Source organism: Xenopus laevis, chromosome 7L (genome assembly GCF_017654675.1).
Source record: "Xenopus laevis strain J_2021 chromosome 7L, Xenopus_laevis_v10.1, whole genome shotgun sequence".
Taxonomy (NCBI): Eukaryota; Metazoa; Chordata; class Amphibia; order Anura; family Pipidae; genus Xenopus; species Xenopus laevis.
Genome location: NC_054383.1, coordinates 132140127 through 132161100, shown reverse-complemented (window position 1 = coordinate 132161100; position 20974 = coordinate 132140127). Strand labels below are relative to the sequence as shown.

General features: G+C 39.6%; 1 protein-coding gene across 1 annotated transcript; it reads left to right on the top strand.

Annotated features, from left to right (window-relative positions):
* Positions 1-575: 575 nt before the first annotated feature.
* Positions 576-18397, top strand: LOC121395660. Its single transcript, XM_041569752.1, has 8 exons — positions 576-741; positions 5449-5461; positions 8365-8448; positions 9799-10146; positions 11203-11484; positions 12195-12479; positions 16751-16887; positions 17545-18397. The coding sequence occupies exons 3-8, from the start codon at positions 8403-8405 to the stop codon at positions 17662-17664; spliced, it is 1218 nt and encodes a 405-aa protein (XP_041425686.1). The 5' UTR covers positions 576-741; positions 5449-5461; positions 8365-8402; the 3' UTR covers positions 17665-18397.
* Positions 18398-20974: the final 2577 nt, after the last annotated feature.

Sequence of the window (20974 nt, the reverse complement as noted above, 5' to 3'; positions counted from 1 at the left end):
ATTTAAAAGTTACATTTTTTAATTCGACCCTTGATAAATCTGCCCCCAAATAAACCCAATAGGCTGGTTTTGCCTCCAATTATATCTTAGTTGGGATCAAGTATAAGCTACTGTTTTATAATTACAATGAAAAAGAAAAATATTTTTTTGAATTATTTCGCTAAAATGGAGTCTATGGGAGACAGCCTTTCCATAATTCTGAGCTTTCTGGGTAACAGGTTTTCGGATAAAGGATCCCATACCTGTACTTATCCCTGGTTTCTCACATAATGTACAAGTATTTATCCATGTACCAATGTCATTATTGGATCCCATAATTAGAGACACTTCGTTGCCCCAGTTTAGTCAGTCTCTCCCTACACCAACGTGGAGGTTCACTCCACGTGAGCAGATAATCGTCATTGTATCGATGAAGAAGATGGGGCTCTAGCAACCATAAAAGGTCAACAGGAGGGTTTAAATTGATGCAGAGAAGCAAACACTCTGTAGCGAGGATTGTAAAGGAACTGGGTCTGTCATAAATACGATGCTTGAACAGGAAATGCATATTCGCTTGTGTTATGTGGGAAGAGACAAGTAGACTTGCACCGTATAGATATATATATACTTATATTTACACATACACATCCTTACAGGCTCAGCTGAGAGAAGCAGAAGGGCAGTAGCTGTGGGTATAATGAGTTGCCCCTCTATCTGCAGACTGCATCGCTGGGGGTATATATGAATATATCAAACCTATAGGTGAGTCCAGTACACGGGGCATCAGGGGGCATAGGAACAGCAGGGACATGGTTTTCTTTTTTTTTTAAATATTTTCAATGTAGAATAGAAGCCTTACAATAATTCATTGTTATAGAGTGTTTGTTATGTGAGGAAGTTAATAAGAATATGTTTTCTATATGAGGCAGACGGCGTGAGTCTTTGTGGTTTTCTTATTATCTGATTTTCTATTCTGTCGACTGTTTGTCAGTCTCATATATATATACATAGTGACTAAAGTACCCCCTCTTGTCAAATATAAGGATATTATAAGTTACTGAGGAGTTTCATGACCATATAAAAACACAGATCATGGAACTCCGAAGTGACTTCTAATATCCTCATATTTTGCAACAGGAGGTACTTTATTTATTATAATATACAAAGTTCAGTGACAGAAATGACATCACTAAGCTCCAATTATATAGTAAATAAAGTACCCCCTATTGTAAATTATAAGGATATCATAAGTTACCGAGGAGTTTCATGACCATATAAAAGTACGAGGCTGAAGGCTGAGTGTTTTTATACAGGTCATGGAACTCCGAGGTAACTTCTAATATCCTCATATTTTACAACCGGGGGTACTTTATTTATTATAATACACAAATTTCAGTGAGTCATGTGACAGAAATGACATCAGAACTCACCGTTTATAAGGATATAATTTACAAGAAATTCATGGCTTTTGTGTATTATAACCGATTACATCACTAAGCACTGTTTATAAGGATATAATTTAGAGGATATTGGGTATTATATATATTTTTTTATATATATATATATATATATATATATATATATATATATATATATATATATATATATATATATATACACACACACATATATATGAATTTTAAATAAAACAACTCAGATGAAGTGATTGTGATAAAAAAAAGGCTTTAGTTCGTCGCATTTTTATGCAATCTTTTTGTTCAACCCACTGAATTAAAGCTGAAAGTCTGCAGTTCAACTGCATCTGAGTTGTTTCATTTAAAATTCATTGAAGTCATGTACAGTACCAAAATTAGAAAATATGTGTCTCTGTCTAAAGATTTATGGGCCTAACTGTATATGTAAATGTTGGAAGTGTTACTGTCTGCTCTTTACTTCCCCTACAGAAATAGGGATTGGTAGCACTAGATAGGTACCTAATATATAGAGACAAGAGGAAAGTGTCGGAAGGGTTACTCTCTGCTCTCTCTCATTTCCCTACAGAAATAGGGATTGGTAACACTAGATAGGTACCTGATATATAGAGACAAGAGGAAAGTGTTGGAAGGGTTACTGTCTGCTCTCTCTCATTTCCCTACAGAAATAGGGATTGGTAGCACTAGATAGGTACCTGATATATAGAGACAAGAGGAAAGTGTTGGAAGGGTTACTGTCTGCTCTCTCTCATTTCCCTACAGAAATAGGGATTGGTAGCACTAGATAGGTACCTAAAATATAGAGACAAGAGGAAAGTGTTGGAAGGGTTACTGTCTGCTCTGTTCTCATTTCCTTACAGAAATAGGGATTGGTAACACTAGATAGGTACCTAATATATAGAGACAAGAGGAAAGTGTTGGAAGGGTTACTGTCTGCTCTCTCTCATTTCCCTACAGAAATAGGGATTGGTAGCACTAGATAGGTACCTAATATATAGAGACAAGAGGAAAGTGTTGGAAGGGTTACTGTCTGCTCTCTCTCATTTCCCTACAGAAATAGGGATTGGTAGCACTAGATAGGTACCTAATATATAGAGACAAGAGGAAAGTGTTGGAAGGGTTACTGTCTGCTCTCTCTCATTTCCCTACAGCAGGGATCCCCAACCTTTTGAACCCATGAGCAACATTCAGAAGTAAAAGCAGTTGGGGAGCAACACAAGCATGAAAAATGTTCCTGGGGTGCCAAATCAGGGCTGTGATTGGCCATTTACTAGCCCCTATGAGGATTGTCACCCTACATTGAGACTCTGTTTGGCAGTACACCTGGTTTTTATACAACCAAAATTTGCCTCCAAGCCTGGAATTCAAAAATAAACAACTGCTTTGAGGCCACTGGGAGCAACATCCAAGGGGTTGGGGAGCAACATGTTGCTCACGAGCTACTGGTTGGGGATCACTGCCCTACAGAAATAGGGATTGGTAACACTAGATAGGTACCTAATATATAGAGACAAGAGGAAAGTGTTGGAAGGGTTACTGTCTGCTCTGTTCTCATTTCCCTACAGAAATAGGGATTGGTAGCACTAGATAGATACCTAATATATAGAGACAGAGACAAAAGGAAAGTGTTGGAAGGGTTACTGCCTGCTCTGCTCTCATTTTAACTACAGACATAATGATTGACAACCATGGTTGGACTGGGGGGTCTGGGGCCCACTGGGGCTGCTGTCCCAGGGCACCCCCTCTGCCCCCCCCCCACACTGCTCCGTCGCTGCATGCTGCACCATCGCGTGTTTGCTCGAAGAATCCCTTGAATGTGGGATCTGGGTATAGATCTTGGCCGGCGGGGCCCACCGGGTTTTTTCCTGGTGTCCTGCCGGCCCAGTCCGACACTGTTGAACATGTGTATATACTCCTGAAATATACTTTTTACCTTGGTTTGCTAGACATTAGTAAGGAGAGGCTTTGTTGAGTTCAAATTCAAATAACATTTCTATTTTATTCTGACCTGACCTTTTAAAGGTTTTAAAAATTCCTGGAAAAGATATGACAAGTCTCCACTGTAACCTGCGTGGGAAGTTTTTGCATAGTTCCTTTGAATGACCAGTCCTCCACTTCCGAAGGAAAAACACAAGTCACTTTTTACTGAACAGTGGGGCTCTTTGCAAGACAAAAATATTATTTGACTAAAATGTTCCAGTGAGCAATAAAATATTATCACTTTTTCGCTCAACCCACTTGAATGACTTTCAAGTGGGACAAGCAATAAACCTAATATTACATGAGATTCATCTCCTCTCACAACTCCCTGCTTTATTCACGTACCACTCAATTTACTGATTGAACTAACTTTAGTGATGCATCAGGGTGCGTCATTCATTTCAGTGCCAGATGCTTCAGTTAAAGGGGTTGTTCACCTTTGAGTTAACTTTTAGTATGATGCAGAGAGTGATATTCTGAGACAATTTGCAATTGGTTTTCATTTTTTATTATTTGTGGTTTTCGAGTTATTTAGCTTTTTATTCAGCAGCTCTTCACTTTGAAATTTCAGCCATCTGGTTGCTAGGGTCCAAATTCCCCTAGCAACCATGCACTGATTTTATTAACAGACTGGAATATGAATAGAAGAGGCCTGAATAGAAAGATGAGTAATTCAATGCAGCAATAACAGAGCATTTGTTTTTATAGATGGGGTCAGTGACCCACATTTGAAAGCTGGAAAGAGACAGAAGAAGAAGGCAAATAGTTCAAAAACTATAAAAAAAAAAAATAATGAAGACCAATTGAAAAGTTGCTTAGAATTGGCCATTCTATAACATACTAAAAGCTAACTTGAAGGCTAACCACCCCTTTAAGCCTGCTAAATAGCAGTTATTAGTGATTAGGAACTATATATATTTCTAAAACATGTGCCCCCCAGTGATAAGAGGAGAACCCTATCTTGCAGGATGAATGTTTACCAGGAGTAGAGAAAGTGGGGGAGAAAATGCTCCGGCGTCCAAAAAAAATTTGCCCATCACTATTGGCTGCTTCTGCTTTACCAGATAAAGTTGTTTGCGTAGGCTTAATCCTGTAGGGCAGTTTTCTCCAACTTCTGTTGGCATAGGGCATAGGGCATAGGGCAGGCAGAGTATGGCACACACAGGGAGCATAGGGCAGGCAGAGTATGGCACACACAGAGAGCACAGGACAGGCAGAGTATGGCACACACAAGGTACATAGGGCAGGCAGAGTAAGACACACACAGGGAGCATAGGGCAGGCAGAGTATGGCACACACAGGGAGCATAGGACAGGCAGAGTATGGCACACAGAGGGTACATAGGGCAGGCAGAGTATGACACACACAGGGTACATAGGGCAGGCAGAGTATGACACACACACAGGGAGCATAGGGCAGGCAGAGTATGGCACACACAGGGAGTATAGGGCAGGCAGAGTAAGACACACACAGGGAGCATAGGGCAGGCAGAGTATGGCACACACAGGGTACATAGGGCAGGCAGAGTATGACACACACAGGGTACATAGGGCAGGCAGAGTATGGCACACACACAGGGAGTATAGGGCAGGCAGAGTATGGCACACACAGGGTACATAGGGCAGGCAGAGTATGACACACACAGGGTACATAGGGCAGGCAGAGTTAGACACACACAGGGAGCATAGGACAGGCAGAGTATGGCACACACAGGGAGCATGACACACACAAAGTATGGCACACACAGGGAGAGTAGGACAGGCAGAGTATGACACACACAGTGAGCATAGGGCAGACAAGAGTTGGGTCCCAGTTGGACAGCACTGCTGTAGGGAGTCCATTGGTAGGGGGTTTTCTCAATACATGTAACATGGTGGGTAGAATTAGCTCCCACTTCTTGTTTTACTTGCTGAATTAAGTATTTGTATTAATGTTTCAGGAAAAAAAAACATTATTGCAGGTGGAAAGTTCTGTTTTTATTTTAGTCAGCTCATTTTGTTCCCTTTTCTTTTTTTTTGCAAATATAATCCCTGTCTCCTGTTGCATTGTTTCACAGGCTTCTGAATCATGTAAGTTTCCGTTTATATATATACTGTTCTGGGGGTCACTTTTACAGTATGTCTCTCATTCAGTTTTCACATCTTGTATACTTTAAAAGTACTATGGGTTTATTCCCGCTACAGCTTTATATTCCTGGAACTCCCTGCTAATCTCCGTTCCTCGTGCGGGATTGTCTTCCTGAGGATTACAGAGGTTGTTCCTCTACATGGACCTGGAAATTAAGAGACTTAATTAATTTTCAAGTGTATACCTTTTTACTTTGCTTCTTCAATACAGGATTCATTTAATAAATAATTTAAATTCCTAACACACATGTATAAAAATTGACGTGGGTGTCGAAATTGATGCACGTCAAAATAATTTTGACGCCCATCAATGCGTTTCAAAAATGTTTCATTGTTTTGCAATTTCGCGGGAACAGGACAAATTTGCCCATCACTAATAATTAATATTTAATAATATTTACTGAAATCCAGTTTCTAAGCAATTGAACTCAGCTATACACACTACTGTATACCAGGTGATCCCCATTCAGTGTGTGCCAATGGCCTGTCTTGTCCATCTCAGCCTCAATTTTTTTCCTTTCAAAGAGTTGAGATAGAACTGAAAGATCTAAGCCAGGGAGAATAACCCTCAATAACTGTGATGGATGTTAGCTCTTTGGCTCATACCTTCTTTAGCTACTCTTGTTGCAGAACTCTGTTCCACAGGTAAGTCCAGAAAGGATTGAGTGAACCTGAGAGAGTGTCTTCACTGTGGCCTCCTGGAGTCCTGCTCTACATTGGTTCTCTCTTCTTCTCTGGAGAGGATCCCAAGAGACTCCTCTTGACTGTGTTTATATAGTGGTGGTCAACTCATGCTGCCTGTAACATGGGGCTGCCCCCGACATGGACATCTTTGTCTACCAAGGGAGTCTGCCCCCCTTGTGGGTAAAATAGTGCCCAACCATAAAGGTTCCTTGCCCTGTATGTGAATCACAGAGCCAAAACCACAATGTGCAGCAAAAACCTTTGTCAGATTTTCCGTTGGCCAACAAAGTACCTTGTGTGTCATTGCCCTAATATTACTCCAGAGAAAATTCTTCCCCCAGGCTCCAGGGGGCAAGGCAGGGAATACCTATGCTGCCATAGTTGTAGGGGATCTCTCTGTACAGACTATGAGCAAACTTAGGGGACTGTTCCTGCTGAATTGTGCTTAGTACAGGGAATACCTATGCTGCCATAGTTTTATGGGATCTCTCTGTACAGACTATGAGCAAACTTAGGGGACTGTTCCTGCTGAATTGTGCTTAGTACAGAGGAATACCTATGCTGCCATAGTTTTATGGGATCGCTCTGTACAGACTATGATCAAACTTAGGGGACTGTTCCTGCTGAATTGTGCTTAGTACAGGGAATACCTATGCTGCCATAGTTTTATGGGATCTCTCTGTACAGACTATGAGCAAACTTAGGGGACTGTTCCTGCTGAATTGTGCTTAGTACAGGGAATACCTATGCTGCCATAGTTTTATGGGATCTCTCTGTACAGATTTTGAAAAAACTTAGGGTACTTTCCTTGCAGAAATGAACAAATTATAGGGAAATATATACTGAATGGTGCATATGCTTGTGTATGAGATATGTGAGCATGTGGAAATATCTTTCTGTACAGCAAAGGAATTCCAACGGCACACAGGACTGTAAGAAATCTTCAAAATTTATTTCAAAGCGGACTCCGCTTTGAAATAAATTTTGAAGATTTCTTACAGTCATGTAAGAATTCATGTGGAATTCCTTTGCTGTACTCTGCTGTGGGGCTTGCTGAACCTCTACCATTGTGCACCAGGCTGCATATTGTTGTTATCTATTGGGTGTGCGAGATCCTGCCTTGTTCCTAGCTTGAATATCTTTCTGTACCATTAGAATTTCATAGAGCAAGAAACCTTATACAGTATGTACAGTATTTAGTGCATTATCATTTTTGTTTGACTTCTAAACAGAGTTCTATATACACCTGAGCAGAACAAGGGAGGAGATGGAGATAGATGGCTGCTCAAACTGTGCCATAGTTTTCATAAATTACCTTTTCCATCATAACCATTTTTCTAATAAGACCTGTCAGCTCAGAATTCAGGCCATTTGGGGTCATTTAAAGGAGAACTAAACCCTAAAAATGAGTATGGCTAAAATGCCATATTTTTTATACTGAACTTATTGCACGAGGCTAAAGTTTGAGCTTGTCAATAGCAGCAATGATCCAGGACTTCAAACTTGTCACAGGGGGTCACCATCTTGGAAAGTGTCTGTGACACTCACATGCTCAGTGGGCTCTGATTGGCTGTTGAGAAGCTAAGCTTAGGGCTCGTCACTAATTATCCAGCAGAAAATGAGCTTCCCTGGCTGTAATATAAGCTGATGCTACAGGTTTGCTGATTATTAAATTCTGATGCTAATTGCACTGGGTTCTGTGCTGCCATGTAGTAATTATCTGTATTAATTACTAATCAGCCTTATATTGTGACATTTCTATTCTATGTGTACTGTATATTGTGAGTGGGTCCCTAAGCTCAGTAAGTGACAGCAGCACAGAGCATGTGCAGTGAATCAGCAGAAAAGAAGATGGGGAGCTACTGGGGCATCTTTTGAGACACAGATCTTTACTGCTAAAGGGCTGGGGTTGCCTTGGGCTGGTACAGAAGCACAAAACATCATGTACAACATTTCTAGCTACTTCTTTAATTAGGCTTTTGTTCTACTTTACTAATGGTAATATTAACTTTGTGTCAGTTCGGCCTAATCATAGTAGCCAACCAGCAACCATCATTCACTAACCTACTGATTTCAAGCAAGCCTCTGGTTATGGGTAACTATTATCTATAAACTTACTAAAGTACTGCATAATAAACACTGTGCCCCTACTCTCTTTAAAGGAAGGTTGTGCTGCTGAAGAAGTGTTATTAAATCAAAAATGGCAGCTCTGTATCTTGGAGCAATATCATTTCTTCTGGCAGTGGGTAAGATTTAATTCACCATCTGACCTGTTTGTTTGCACCCGCCACATGTTTTTTAAATGCTCAATATTTATTGCTTAGAGAAGATGCTTGCAAAGAGATCAGAGATAATTTGAGCTGGCTGTTTGGCTATATTCTGTTTTGTTTGAAACATTTTAAATTAAATGTTAGTAGGATGTAGAGAGTGATATTCTGAGACAATTTGCAATTGGTTTTCATTTTTTATTATTTGCAGCTTTTGAGTTACTTAACTTTCTATTCATCAGCTCTCCTGTTTCCAATTTCAGCAATCTGGTTCATAGGGTCCAAATTCCCCTAGCAACCATGCATTGATTTGAATAAGAGACTGGAATATGAATAGGAGAGGGATTGAATGGAAAGATGAGTATTACAAAGTAGCAATAATAATAATAATAATAATAATAATAATAATAATAATAATAATAAAACATTTGCAGATTTACAGAACATTTGTTTTTAGATGGGATCAGTGAAATCTTCTCTATATATTATATGGGGGTTATTTACTAAAACCTGAATTTATCTCATATTTTATTAAAAAAAAACAATGACCAAACTCCCATGCTCGATTTGACCTTATGTATTAATAAAATTACCCAAATTAAATAATTGCAGAAAAACTCAATAAAATTGAGAGAACCCCCCGAATCACTCAAGTTTGTGCCCCATAATCCCAAAAAAGATTTTCAGGCTAAACCAACAAAGACCCCGATAACTTAAATTTGGGATAGGTGCCTCATCCATTGACTTATACAGGACCTCGACAAGACATAGAGATCCACTCGTTTGGTGATGTCGCCAAACGAGTGGATCTCTCCCTGATATGCCGACATTGAAGTGGGTAATATCGGGCTAATCCGATTGTGGGCCCTAGGGCCCAACGATCGGATCATAATGGGTCTAATGGGGCGGTCAGATCGCTGGACCGCATGGACGCATAAATGCGGCCGCGATACGAGATTTTTTAACCTTCCCAATCGAGACTTTCTGTCTTTCCAGTTTGCAATTACCGCAATCTGGTTGCTAGGCTCCAAATTACCCCCTAAACCAGACATTGATTTGAATAGGAGACTCAAATATGAATAGGAGAGGCCTGTATAGAAAGATGAGTAATAAAAAGTAGCAATAACAATATATCTGTAGCCTTACAGAGCATTTGGAAAGATTCAGAAGAAGGCAAATATTTCAAAAACTTTAAAAAAGACTAATTGATATGTTGCTTAGAGTTAGCCATTCTATAACATACTAAAAGTTGACTTAAAGGTGAACCAGCCCTTTAGAATCTATTTGCCAAGTAGATGCTCTTGTAACACTTTTTATTTTCTTCTCCAGTTCACACACTCTGTGATATCAGAGTAGACCAAGCCCCGTTTGCTTCTGGAATTATTGGCTCCACTGTCAACTTGCCTTGCCTTTTAATTGATGCCGAAAAGCAAGTGACCAGAGCACATCCCTATTGGATATTGCAGAAGCCAAACCAGTCTGAAGAGACTCTGTACCCCATCAAACCCGGTGAGGAGACCCGTGTTCAGCTCAGGAATGAGGACTGGAAAGACATGTCAATAGCCTTCTCCAATGTACAGCTTTCAGACACAAGCAAATATATATGTCGTATATCTGTGCTTAAAGGGTCAGAATCCCTCTATTTGGCTGGAAATGGGACAATGCTCTATGTTCATGGTAAGTAGATAGAAAAACTTTAAAGCTATTGGGTCAGTTTGCATTTACTTGCCCAAAGAAGCAGAGCTAGTATATTGCAGGCTGAAGTAGAGCTAATATATTATAGGCTGATACTAGAAGTGGAGCTAGTATATTGTAGGCTGATACTAAAGTAGAGCTAGTATATTGTAAGTTGATACTAGAAGTATAGCTCGTATATTGTAGGCTGATACTAGAAGTAGAGCTAGCATATTGTAGGCTGATACTAGAAGCAGCACTTGTATATTGTAGGCTGATACTAGAAGAATAGCTCGTATATTGTAGGCTGGAACTAGAAGTAGAGCTAGTATATTGTAGGCTGGAACTAGAAGTAGAGCTAGTATATTGTAGGCTGGTACTAGAAGTAGAGCTAGTATATTGTAGGCTGATAGTAGAAGTAGCACTTGTATATTGTAGGCTGATACTGGAAGTAGCACTTGTATATTGGAGGCTTATACTAGAAGCAGAGCTAGTATATAGTAGGCTGATACCAGAAGTAGAACTTGTATATTGTAGGCTGATACTAGAAGTAGAGCTAGTGTATTGTAAAAATCTAACAATAAAAAGGGAAGAGGGCATGGGGGAAACATTTGCTTTGTTTCTGTCCACACTGCAAGTTTTACATTAGTGGGTTACAACATAGGGCTCACAGCTCACAATTTGCCAGTAGGAACTTTAGCATATTACCAAGGGTTAGAGCGTGCTTGGAGCTGTAATCCAGCATTGGGGTCAATTCCTAGACCCCCGCAATGGCTGCATTAAAATGCAAAATAACCCTCCAATAAGAACTCCATCCAATTATTTGTTTCTTTGAAATCTACACACCATCGTAAAAACCTATTATAAGTTAATTATGTCCCTCCAATCCATAAAAATATTTAGGTATGGAACTTCATTGCCCCATGTTGACCTCAAACCTTTTGTGGTTTCGGCTTTGGTGTTGCTCCTTTTCTTTTTTGTCAGTGTTAGAATTTCAGATTCTGAGACCTGGTAGGATATTTGGAGTGTAGCATAACTGGTTGTTTATTTTATACTAAGGTCCAATCCAAATGGATTTCAATAGCTCACATGTTATGTGTAAGGCTCAAGTCCAGATGACAGAAACAGTCAGTTTGGTTTGGAACTTTACATTTGGGGACATGTTACGTGGGGAGCAGCTCAGTAGCAAACAACAGAATCCAGATGGTTCGTTTTGGATAAGCAGCCATGTTCCAATTCAGCCGCAGTGCACAGCCAATGGAAACATGATGTTGAGTTGCTCACTCAAAAATAACAAGGGATACATCATTGATGAGCAGAGTGTTGAGTTTCCTTGTCCAGGTAAAGAAAAAGATGATTTCTTAAATTTACAGACTTAATGGGAAGGAAAAAAAATCTATGGGGGTTGCAATAGTTTCATATGCCCCTGAGGTCAGCCCCAGCTTTCAGTTTATATGTAATGAGAATATGCTTTTAATATAAAAAAATTATTAAAATGAAAACACTTACAACAATCAGAACTGCTATGTAAACTCCAGCCAACTTGAGGGGGGTCTTCAAGAGGCATACGAAGGGGAAGCAATAAATCCTTCTCCTCTAGTGGATGTAGAGACAGAACAGACTAGAGGCCCAGGCAGAGGAAGGGCCAGAGGAACCAAGAGGAAGGGACAAGTCTCTATCCACAAGCTTAAGCAGGTGAAATGAGCAAATTCACCAAGAACCTTCTGACTGTAGTCCTGACCCAGTGGTTTGAAAAGTGTCCATTAACCATAAGGTTCCTCATTAAAAATCCAACAGAGTGCTATCTTACAGGGACCCTAAACATTATTAAGTTACTTAATGTTAAACAAAGAGTGCAAATGCAAGCTGGCACCCATTTAGCAGAAAGCCCAGTATTTGTTTATGTTACAAACTCAATAGTATCCAGGACATGAAATAGTAGTAGAGTAGAGTTTGACCACAGTTAGAGGGGAGAAGCCCCCACAGTTTGTAGACGTTATGGGATGCTTGTTTACATATTTTAATTGACATTATTCATTGTTTATGCCAAGCTCCAATAGAAATGAATTTCAACAACACACATGTAACATGTGTCAGTCAAATTCAAGAGGCACAAAATATCAGCTTCGTGTGGGACTTTGGACACTGGAAAAGGGTGCATGGACCAGAGCTCAGTGACCAATGGTGGAACGCAGATGGCTCATACTGGATTAAAAGCAGTGTCACACTTCATCAAGAGAGGTGCACCGCAGATGGAAATGTGACACTTAGTTGTTTACTGAGGAACAGCTTAGGGTACAGCTTTCAGAACCGGAGCATTGAGGTTCCATGCACAGGTAAGTATACATCGGGGGTTATTTATTAAAGGTCCAGTTGTGTTTTTCCCTGAAAAAGTTTTTGAGGGTAGTTTTCAATAAAATTTTTCAGGTTAAAAGAAAACTAGAATTTTTCGGGTTTTAAAAAAAAAAAAAACTAGATTTATTTTAGATGTATTATGCCCCAAAGCTGGAAATATATCGAATCCAAAAAATACTCCAGCTAAAACCTGTCGAGGTCATGTAGTAGTCAATGGCAGAGGTCCCTTGAACCATTTGAAGTTGTTTGTAGCCTTCATGATGTTTGAGATTTTTTTCGGTGGGTTTTGCTCGAAAAGTATTTGGGTTTTTTACCCCAATTACACACATTTTTTACACCCTCTGAATGTATAAAATGTCTGAGTAATTATAGGGAAGGTCAAGGAGCATTACTGAACTGAAGGCCTTATACTGGTCAAGGATTATTATTACTGATGACATCACTTAGAGGCTAATTTAAGAATGCCCGAACCTGGGTACTAAACCACTTGAGTTCCTAAACTTTCCTTCTTCCTTCGAATATCTCAAACCTTTTTATTTTTTGTCTGAAAAACCAGCTGAGCAAGGAGGTGAGTTATTTGAGGGAAGAACCCGCAAAAAATGTAGGAACTTTCAGGTGGTTTTACTACCTGAATGCTTGAGCCCAAAGGTTTGAGCACTAGAGATGGCGCGAACTGTTCGCCGGCGAACTTGTTCGCGCGAACATCGGGTGTTCGCGCTCGCCGGAAGTTCGCGAACGTCGCGCGACGTTCGCCATTTTGGGTTCACCATTGTTGGCGCTTTTTTTTGCCCTCTCACCCCAGACCAGCAGGTACATGGCAGCCAATCAGGAAGCTCTCCCCTGGACCACTCCCCTTCCCTATAAAAACCGAAGCCCTGCAGCGTTTTTTCACTCTGCCTGTGTGTGCTGAAGAGATAGTGTAGGGAGAGAGCTGCTGCCTGTTAGTGATTTCAGGGACAGTTGAAAGTTTGCTGGCTAGTAATCGTTTTGATACTGCTCTGTTATTGGAGGGACAGAAGTCTGCAGGGGTTTGAGGGACATTTAAGCTTAGGTAGCTTTGCTGGCTAGTAATCTACCTTCTACTGCAGTGCTCTGTATGTAGCTGCAGTGGGCAGCTGTCCTGCTTCTGATCTCATCTGCTGACTGCTGCAATAACAGTAGTCCTTGTAAGGACTGCTTTTATTTATTTTTTTGTTGTTTTACTACTACTACTACTACTATAAGAGCCCAGTGCTATTAGTCTAGCAGTGTTGGGGAGTGGGACTGGTGTGCTAATCTGCTGCTCCTAGTAGTTCAGCAGCACCAACTTTAATTTTTTTTTTTAATATTCATTTTTTTTTTATTTTACTTTTTTTTATTTTACTACCGCTGTAGTAGTGTATAAGTTGACCTTTTAGGCATTATTTGCCCTGTAGGCATTTTTTGCCCAGTGTGTTATTCAACCAACTGCCATCTAGCTGTGTGACCTTGTTCACATTCTGTCTAAATATCCATAATATTACCGTCTCCAGAAAAAACACCGGAGTGACTTTTTTCAAGCAGCATTCATATATTTTACGTAATCCGTATCCACCGCTGTAGTAGTGTATACGTTGATCTTGTGGGCAGTATTTGCACAGTGTTTTCTTCAAACCGCCATCTAGCTGTGTGAGCTTGTTCACATTTTGTCTAAATATTGATAATATTATCGTCTCTAGAAAAACCACTTGAGTTACTTTTTTTCAAGCAGCATTCATATATTTTACGTAATCCGTATCCACCGCTGTAGTAGTGTATACGTTGACCTTGTAGGCATTATTTGCACAGTGTTTTCTTCAAACCGCCATCTAGCTGTGTGAGCTTGTTCACATTTTGTCTAAATATTGATAATATTATCGTCTCTAGAAAAACCACTTGAGTTACTTTTTTTCAAGCAGCATTCATATATTTTACGTAATCCGTATCCACCGCTGTAGTAGTGTATACGTTGACCTTGTAGGCATTATTTGCACAGTGTTTTCTTCAAACCGCCATCTAGCTGTGTGAGCTTGTTCACATTTTGTCTAAATATTGATAATATTATCATCTCTAGAAAAACCACTTGAGTTACTTTTTTTCAAGCAGCATTCATATATTTTACGTAATCCGTATCCACCGCTGTAGTAGTGTATACGTTGACCTTGTAGGCATTGTTTGCCCAGTTTTTTTGGCCGCAGCCACTGAAGCACAGAGGCCAGAAAAAATATGCCATATAAATGCTGAAAATAGTCATTTTTTGCCATACGTTGACTCAACGTATATGGCAAAAAATTACTATTTTCAGCATTTATATGGCATATTTTTTCTGGCAACTGTGCTTCAGTGGCTGCGACCAAAAAAACTGGGCAAACAATGCCTACAAGGTCAACGTATGGCAAAAAATGACTATTTTCAGCATTTATATGGCATATTTTTTCTGGCAACTGTGCTTCAGTGGCTGCAACCAAAAAAACTGGGCAAACAATGTCTACAAGGTCAACGTATGGCGAAAAATTACTATTTTCAGCATTTATATGGCATATTTTTTCTGGCAACTGTGCTTCAGTGGCTGCGTCCAAAAAAACTGGGCAAACAATGCCTACAAGGTCAACGTATGGCAGTTGTTTAAAGAGAACAGTAGATTACTAGCCAGCAAAGCTACCTAAGCTAAAATGTCCCTCAAATCCCTGCAGACTTCTGTCCCTCCAATACAGAGCAGTATCAAGCAGATTACTAGCCAGCAAACTTACTATCATCTGTCCCTGAAATCACTAACAGCTCTCCCCCTACACTATCTCTTCCAAGCACACACAGGCAGATTTTTCAGATACATTTTTGCCCTTGATCCCCCTCTGGCATGCCACTGTCCAGGTCGTTGCACCCTTTAAACAACTTTAAAATCATTTTTCTGGCCAGAAATGTCTTTTTTAGATGTTAAAGTTCGCCTTCCCATTGAAGTCTATGGGGTTCGCGAACCGTTCGCGAACCGCTCGCGAACCGCTCGCATTTTTGCGCAAGTTCGCGAATATGTTCGCGAACTTTTTTTCCGACGTTCGCTACATCCCTATTGAGCACTCTTAAATAGCCCCCTCACACCATATATAAGGATATCATTTACAAGATATTCATGGCTCTTGTGTATATTATATATATAATATATATATATTTAATATACAGAAATAGGATCCATTATCCCGAAACCCATTATCCAGAAAGCCCTGAATTACATGAAGGCTGTCGCCCATAGAATCCATTTTATCCAAATAATCCAATTTTTCTTTTTCTGTGTAATAATAAAACAGTAACTTGCACTTGATCCCAACTAAGATATAATTCATCCTTATTGGAAGCAAAACCAGTCTATTGGGTTTATATAGGGGCCGATTCACTAAATTCGAGTGAAGGATTCGAAGTAAAAAAACTTCCAATTTCGAAGTATTTTTTGGGCTACTTCGACCATCGAATGGGCTACTTCGACCTTCGACTACGACTTAGAATCGAAGGATTCGAACTAAAAATCGTTCGACTATTCGACCATTCGATAGTCGAAGTACTGTCTCTTTAAAAAAAACTTTGACCCCTTAGTTCGCCATCTAAAAGCTACCGAAGTCAATGTTAGCCTATGGGGAAGGTCCCCATAGGCTTGGCTAACTTTTTTTGATCGAAGGATATTCCTTCGATCGTTGGATTGAAATCCTTCGAATCGTTCGTTTCGAAGGATTTAATCGTTCGATCGAAGGAATAATCCTTCGATCGTACGATCGCAGTATTTGCGCTAAATCCTTCAACTTCGATATTCGAAGTCGAAGGATTTCAATTCCTAGTCGAATATCGAGGGTTAATTAACCCTCAATATTCGACCCTTAGTGAATCAGCCCCTTAACGTTTACACGATTTTCTAGTAGACGAGGTATGAAGATCGAAATTACTAAAAGTAATCTGGAAAACTCCAGGTTCGGAGCATTCTAGATAACATGTCCCATACCTGTATATATACCTGTATATATAAACATGCTGTTGCGGGTGCTGGGTCAGTATATGATGTATAAAAATTCAGAAGGACCCGCACTCCGTTTTATTATCTTAATATATTTATTTGATTGTATGCAGCTGCTTTTTCCACTTTGCTGTTTGGCTGCTTGAGATTCTAAATCTTGGTGCATAATTAACAATTTTTACACCTTACTTTACATCCAGATTATGGAAAACCTGAAATATCCTATTGTAAGTAACATATGTATTGTATTATTTGTAGGTGGCTCAAAATCTAAAGGACACCATCCAGGTCTTTTTTTCTCTCTGCTGTTGGGAAGCACATTGCTGATCCTGTTATTGGTGCTCCTCTTATTCTACAGAAGAAGGCAATCCCGAAATCCAAGCCAGAGATTAAAGGTTCATGTTCCCTATAATGCTGTACGTTAGCAGTCACAATGCTCTGCAAGTAGAGGGAGAAACACAGTGGTTTTTGAACTTGACAGATTTATTCTTCCTTCAAGGAGATGTTTTATTTTTGCTTATGGCTTTCCTTAAAATAATTTCCCTGGTGTGGCACCAATGCCAACCTCTTTGCCTTCCCTCTGTTTTGATAAGTAGATGCAGAGAGTTGGATCACACCATTAATTCATGGTGGGAATTTATTATTCCATATTTACTGTAATGTTGCACCTGCTTGAGATCATGAATGAATGGATGCTCATCACTTGACTGTTTGGAATAACTAACCCTTTCACCAATATTCCTGGATTACAGTTATCAGAACTTCTGAGCAATCCCAGAGGACTCCATGTTGGATTATATATTTATATTATGGACCATGTACTGTAGCAAATGTAGTGTGAATGGTTTTTTTTTACAAATAATGCAGATTTTTTTCTTATAATGCCAGAGTAATTGGGACCATGCTCTGAATGTCGCCTGAAGCAAATAAGATGTGGCAGATAGTCTATGGTCATTCCCTACAGAATAGGAATGAGGATGAGATACTACACATGAATAAAAGTCACCCATACTCAATGCCACTAAAACTTTGTTTCATGTGATCTTTGATAGGTGAATGCTGCCCGGCCGATCCCAACTGAAATCTATGTTCCATGGATACCCGTTTGTTCCTTGATTGGAGGACATGTTGGAAAATGTAATCTGCAAGTGTGTGATACAGTATGTGCCTAAGTATTGTGCGTCGGCAGATGGGAAAATGAACAGGAGTTGCAGCCCGGGTTTACTTTTTATTATTTATTATTAACATGTATTTATATAGCGCCAACATATTGCGTAGCACTGTAAAGTAACTGTGATTATACAACTACATCACATGAATTACATACATAATGTACTTCCTGCTGTTCTAGCCATATGGGCTCCTTGTATGGTAATGGTCTGTTTGGCCAGCGGGCTAATGTACTGAACATACTTTTTGTCCATTGTCTTAATCAAAAATTTCTATTGTTTTTGCTATTTCTTGGGCTAAACAGGGGAAAGACAAAACACAGATAAGCCCTGTGTATAATGAGCTCCTCCTTATCTAAAAGCCTGAAAGAGAGATTACAATCGGTGGCAAAAAAGAGTGTTTTGTTTCTACAGAACTCATTATAGTAAAGGTAAAAACAAAACTATCATCCATCAGTGCTTTTTAATAGACACAAAGGAATAACAATAAAACATTCATTAAAAGGCTGAATAGGCAGAAATAGGCAGAACACATTATTGTGCTGCAATTAAACAAAAGGGTATATAGGCTAATATTGACTTTTTAAAAGTCTGCGTTGGGATAACAAAATACATCATATTTTGATCATAACTTTAAAATGCAGCTGAAAGCAAATAGAAACCCAACCTAAGGGAATGTGGTTTTCCCCAAACAACTGAAAAATATTTTTCAACCCAACTGTCAATTACCTGAAACCTCATTCCTTTAACTGTTAAGTGGAAAACAAAAGAACTTGTGTGATACGTCCATAGCACCTCACACAGAGACATGGCCAATAGTAATCTTGCTAGACTAGAGACAACTCAGTTCATGGCTCCACACAATGCTTTAAAGTCATCAACTCCTTCCTGGGTGTTCTAACGCATAGTCCCTTCCTGGGTGCTCAACAGCATGTTCCCCTCTAGGGGTTTCAAAATTATGAATCCCTTTTGGTTTTTCAAAAGTGGTGGTTAAAAACATGACCCCCAACTTGGTGTTTAAAAGTAGGATCCCTGACTTGGTGCTCAAAAGCATCAGTCTATCCTTGGTGCTCAAAAGCATGATCTCCTCCTTGGTGCTCCAAAAGCATGATCTCCTCCTTGGTGCTCCAAAAGCATGATCTCTTCCTGGATGCTCAAATGTATGCTCTCCTCCTTGGCGCTTAAAAGTATGATCTTCTAATTGGTGCTCAAAAGCATGGTCTCCTCCTTGGTGCTTAAAAGCATGATCTTCTAATTGGTGCTTACAAGCATTATCTCCTCTTTGGTGCTCAAAAGCATGATGTTCTCTTCTGTGCTCAAAAGCATGATTTCCTCCTTGGTGCTCAAAAGTATTATCTCTTCCTTGGTGCTCTTAAGTAGCATCTCCTCTTTGGTGTTCAAAAGCATGATCTCCTCCCTGGTGTCAAAGCATGATCTCCTCCTTGGTGTCAAAGCATGATCTCCTTATTAGTGCTCAAAAGCATGATTCCCTCCTGGGTGCTCTAAAGTATGACCTCTATTTTGGAGTTCAAAATCATGATCCCTTGCACAGTGAACAAATACATGCAACAACACAGTGGTCATACTAACTGATTTATTTTATTTTTACTCAAGGCTGTGCAACATGGCACATCTATTCACAGGTATAAGAAAGAAAGTTTCAAAAGGGTGGAGACAATCAATTTTTTGGCAAATCCCAGCAAGCAATCCATCATTTCCATGACTTGGGGGCTGATAAAGAAGTGTGTGTCAATAATAAAAAGTAGATAACGGTAATAATGGATAACATTTGCTAAGGAAGTTTCAATTACTGTCTCAGATCCTTGGGAACTGATCTAATTTTCCTGTACTTCTGGTACTTCAGTGTGAGCCCTATGGGTTTAATCACAGAGCCATATATTCCACTCATAGAGATACACATAATTAGCAGCTCTGAAGTCCTACACAAGCACCATATATTGTTCTTTTGTATTAAAGTTCCTTATTGTATTTTTTATTCTACCTTTTAGAGGTAGGAGCAAGTGCTAGAGCAATAATGATTGAGGTGAAAAGTGTGGGGCTGGTCCCAAAAGTGCAAAAAAACATGAGTTTTTGCCTGTTTTCCTCACTTTGAACCTTGACCTGCACTTCATAAATAACATCTGCAAAGCTGAATGGGCTGTTTTTCCTGACTACCCAAACATCTCAGTTCTTTCTCTCAGGACTCAACAATCTACCAGCACTTCATTTGGCCCATGGATGAGGCTTTGCCAGACCTGCAAACATTAGGTGCTTCTTCTACCTTCCAACCAAATTTATTATTGAGGCTTTTATTACTACATGGCCATCCATTGTATGCTGAAGACCAAAGTGAACAATAATAGCAATAACAAGTTATCTTCTGTGTGGCTTTATAATTGGTGACATTTGAAAAAACCTAAGGAATGGAAAGCCCAGATAATGAAAATGGTGCATCTCAGAGTCCTTCATGTCCAGTAAAATGTAACCTGTGGTTTAGAAACTTGGCACATACTGGAACTCTCCCTGCAGATAACATTAAATCAGATCATGTTTAGCCTACAGTATGGAGATACAGTATGTCCTGGATACAGCAAACAGCAGAGTTCAGGACCCCAGGGAATGACCGGTGACTCGGCTGAATTTATCAACATGTGATCATGTGATTTAACAGGGTGTCAAGGTGCAGTTATCATACGTTTTTTTGGGATAAGAATTTAGAAGTCATTAATTTAAAGGCTTATGAATAGACCCACTTCATTTAAATAAAAAGTCAACCGATTAATAAAGATAATAAAAAATGTTCTAGAAAGATACTATAGAATAATATTAACAGGTTTATCAGGGCAGAGTACAGTAACAACCATAGCTGGGTCCCAAGCATGAATTTTCATAAGGGAATCTAGAGATTTTCTATAGAGTGGTTTGGGGTGCTACATACCCTAGTCACATTAAGCAAAGATCTACAGGATGTGAGCAGGATAAATATCACAGCAGGGGTAAACTGAATTTGCTATATAACTTCTTGTTATCTGTGTGGCTCGTTTTTTTCCGTCAGTGGAAAAATAGAACATTCTGTCACAGATACTGGAAATCTGAATACAGACATTTTTCTAAGAAAGTTGCTTCTTCTGCAACCCACAAGTGGTTGAGCTCAAGTACGGTTTTAAAGCCCACATGGTGAGGCAGTAAAGCAACCAGATGAACTGCCCAACCAAGTCTGGACAGGTGTGCTATCACTATCATCATCTCTCCAAAATTAAATTAGAAACCCTTATCAGCTTCATGTGCACAAGAGCTAAAAATCAGTCCCCAA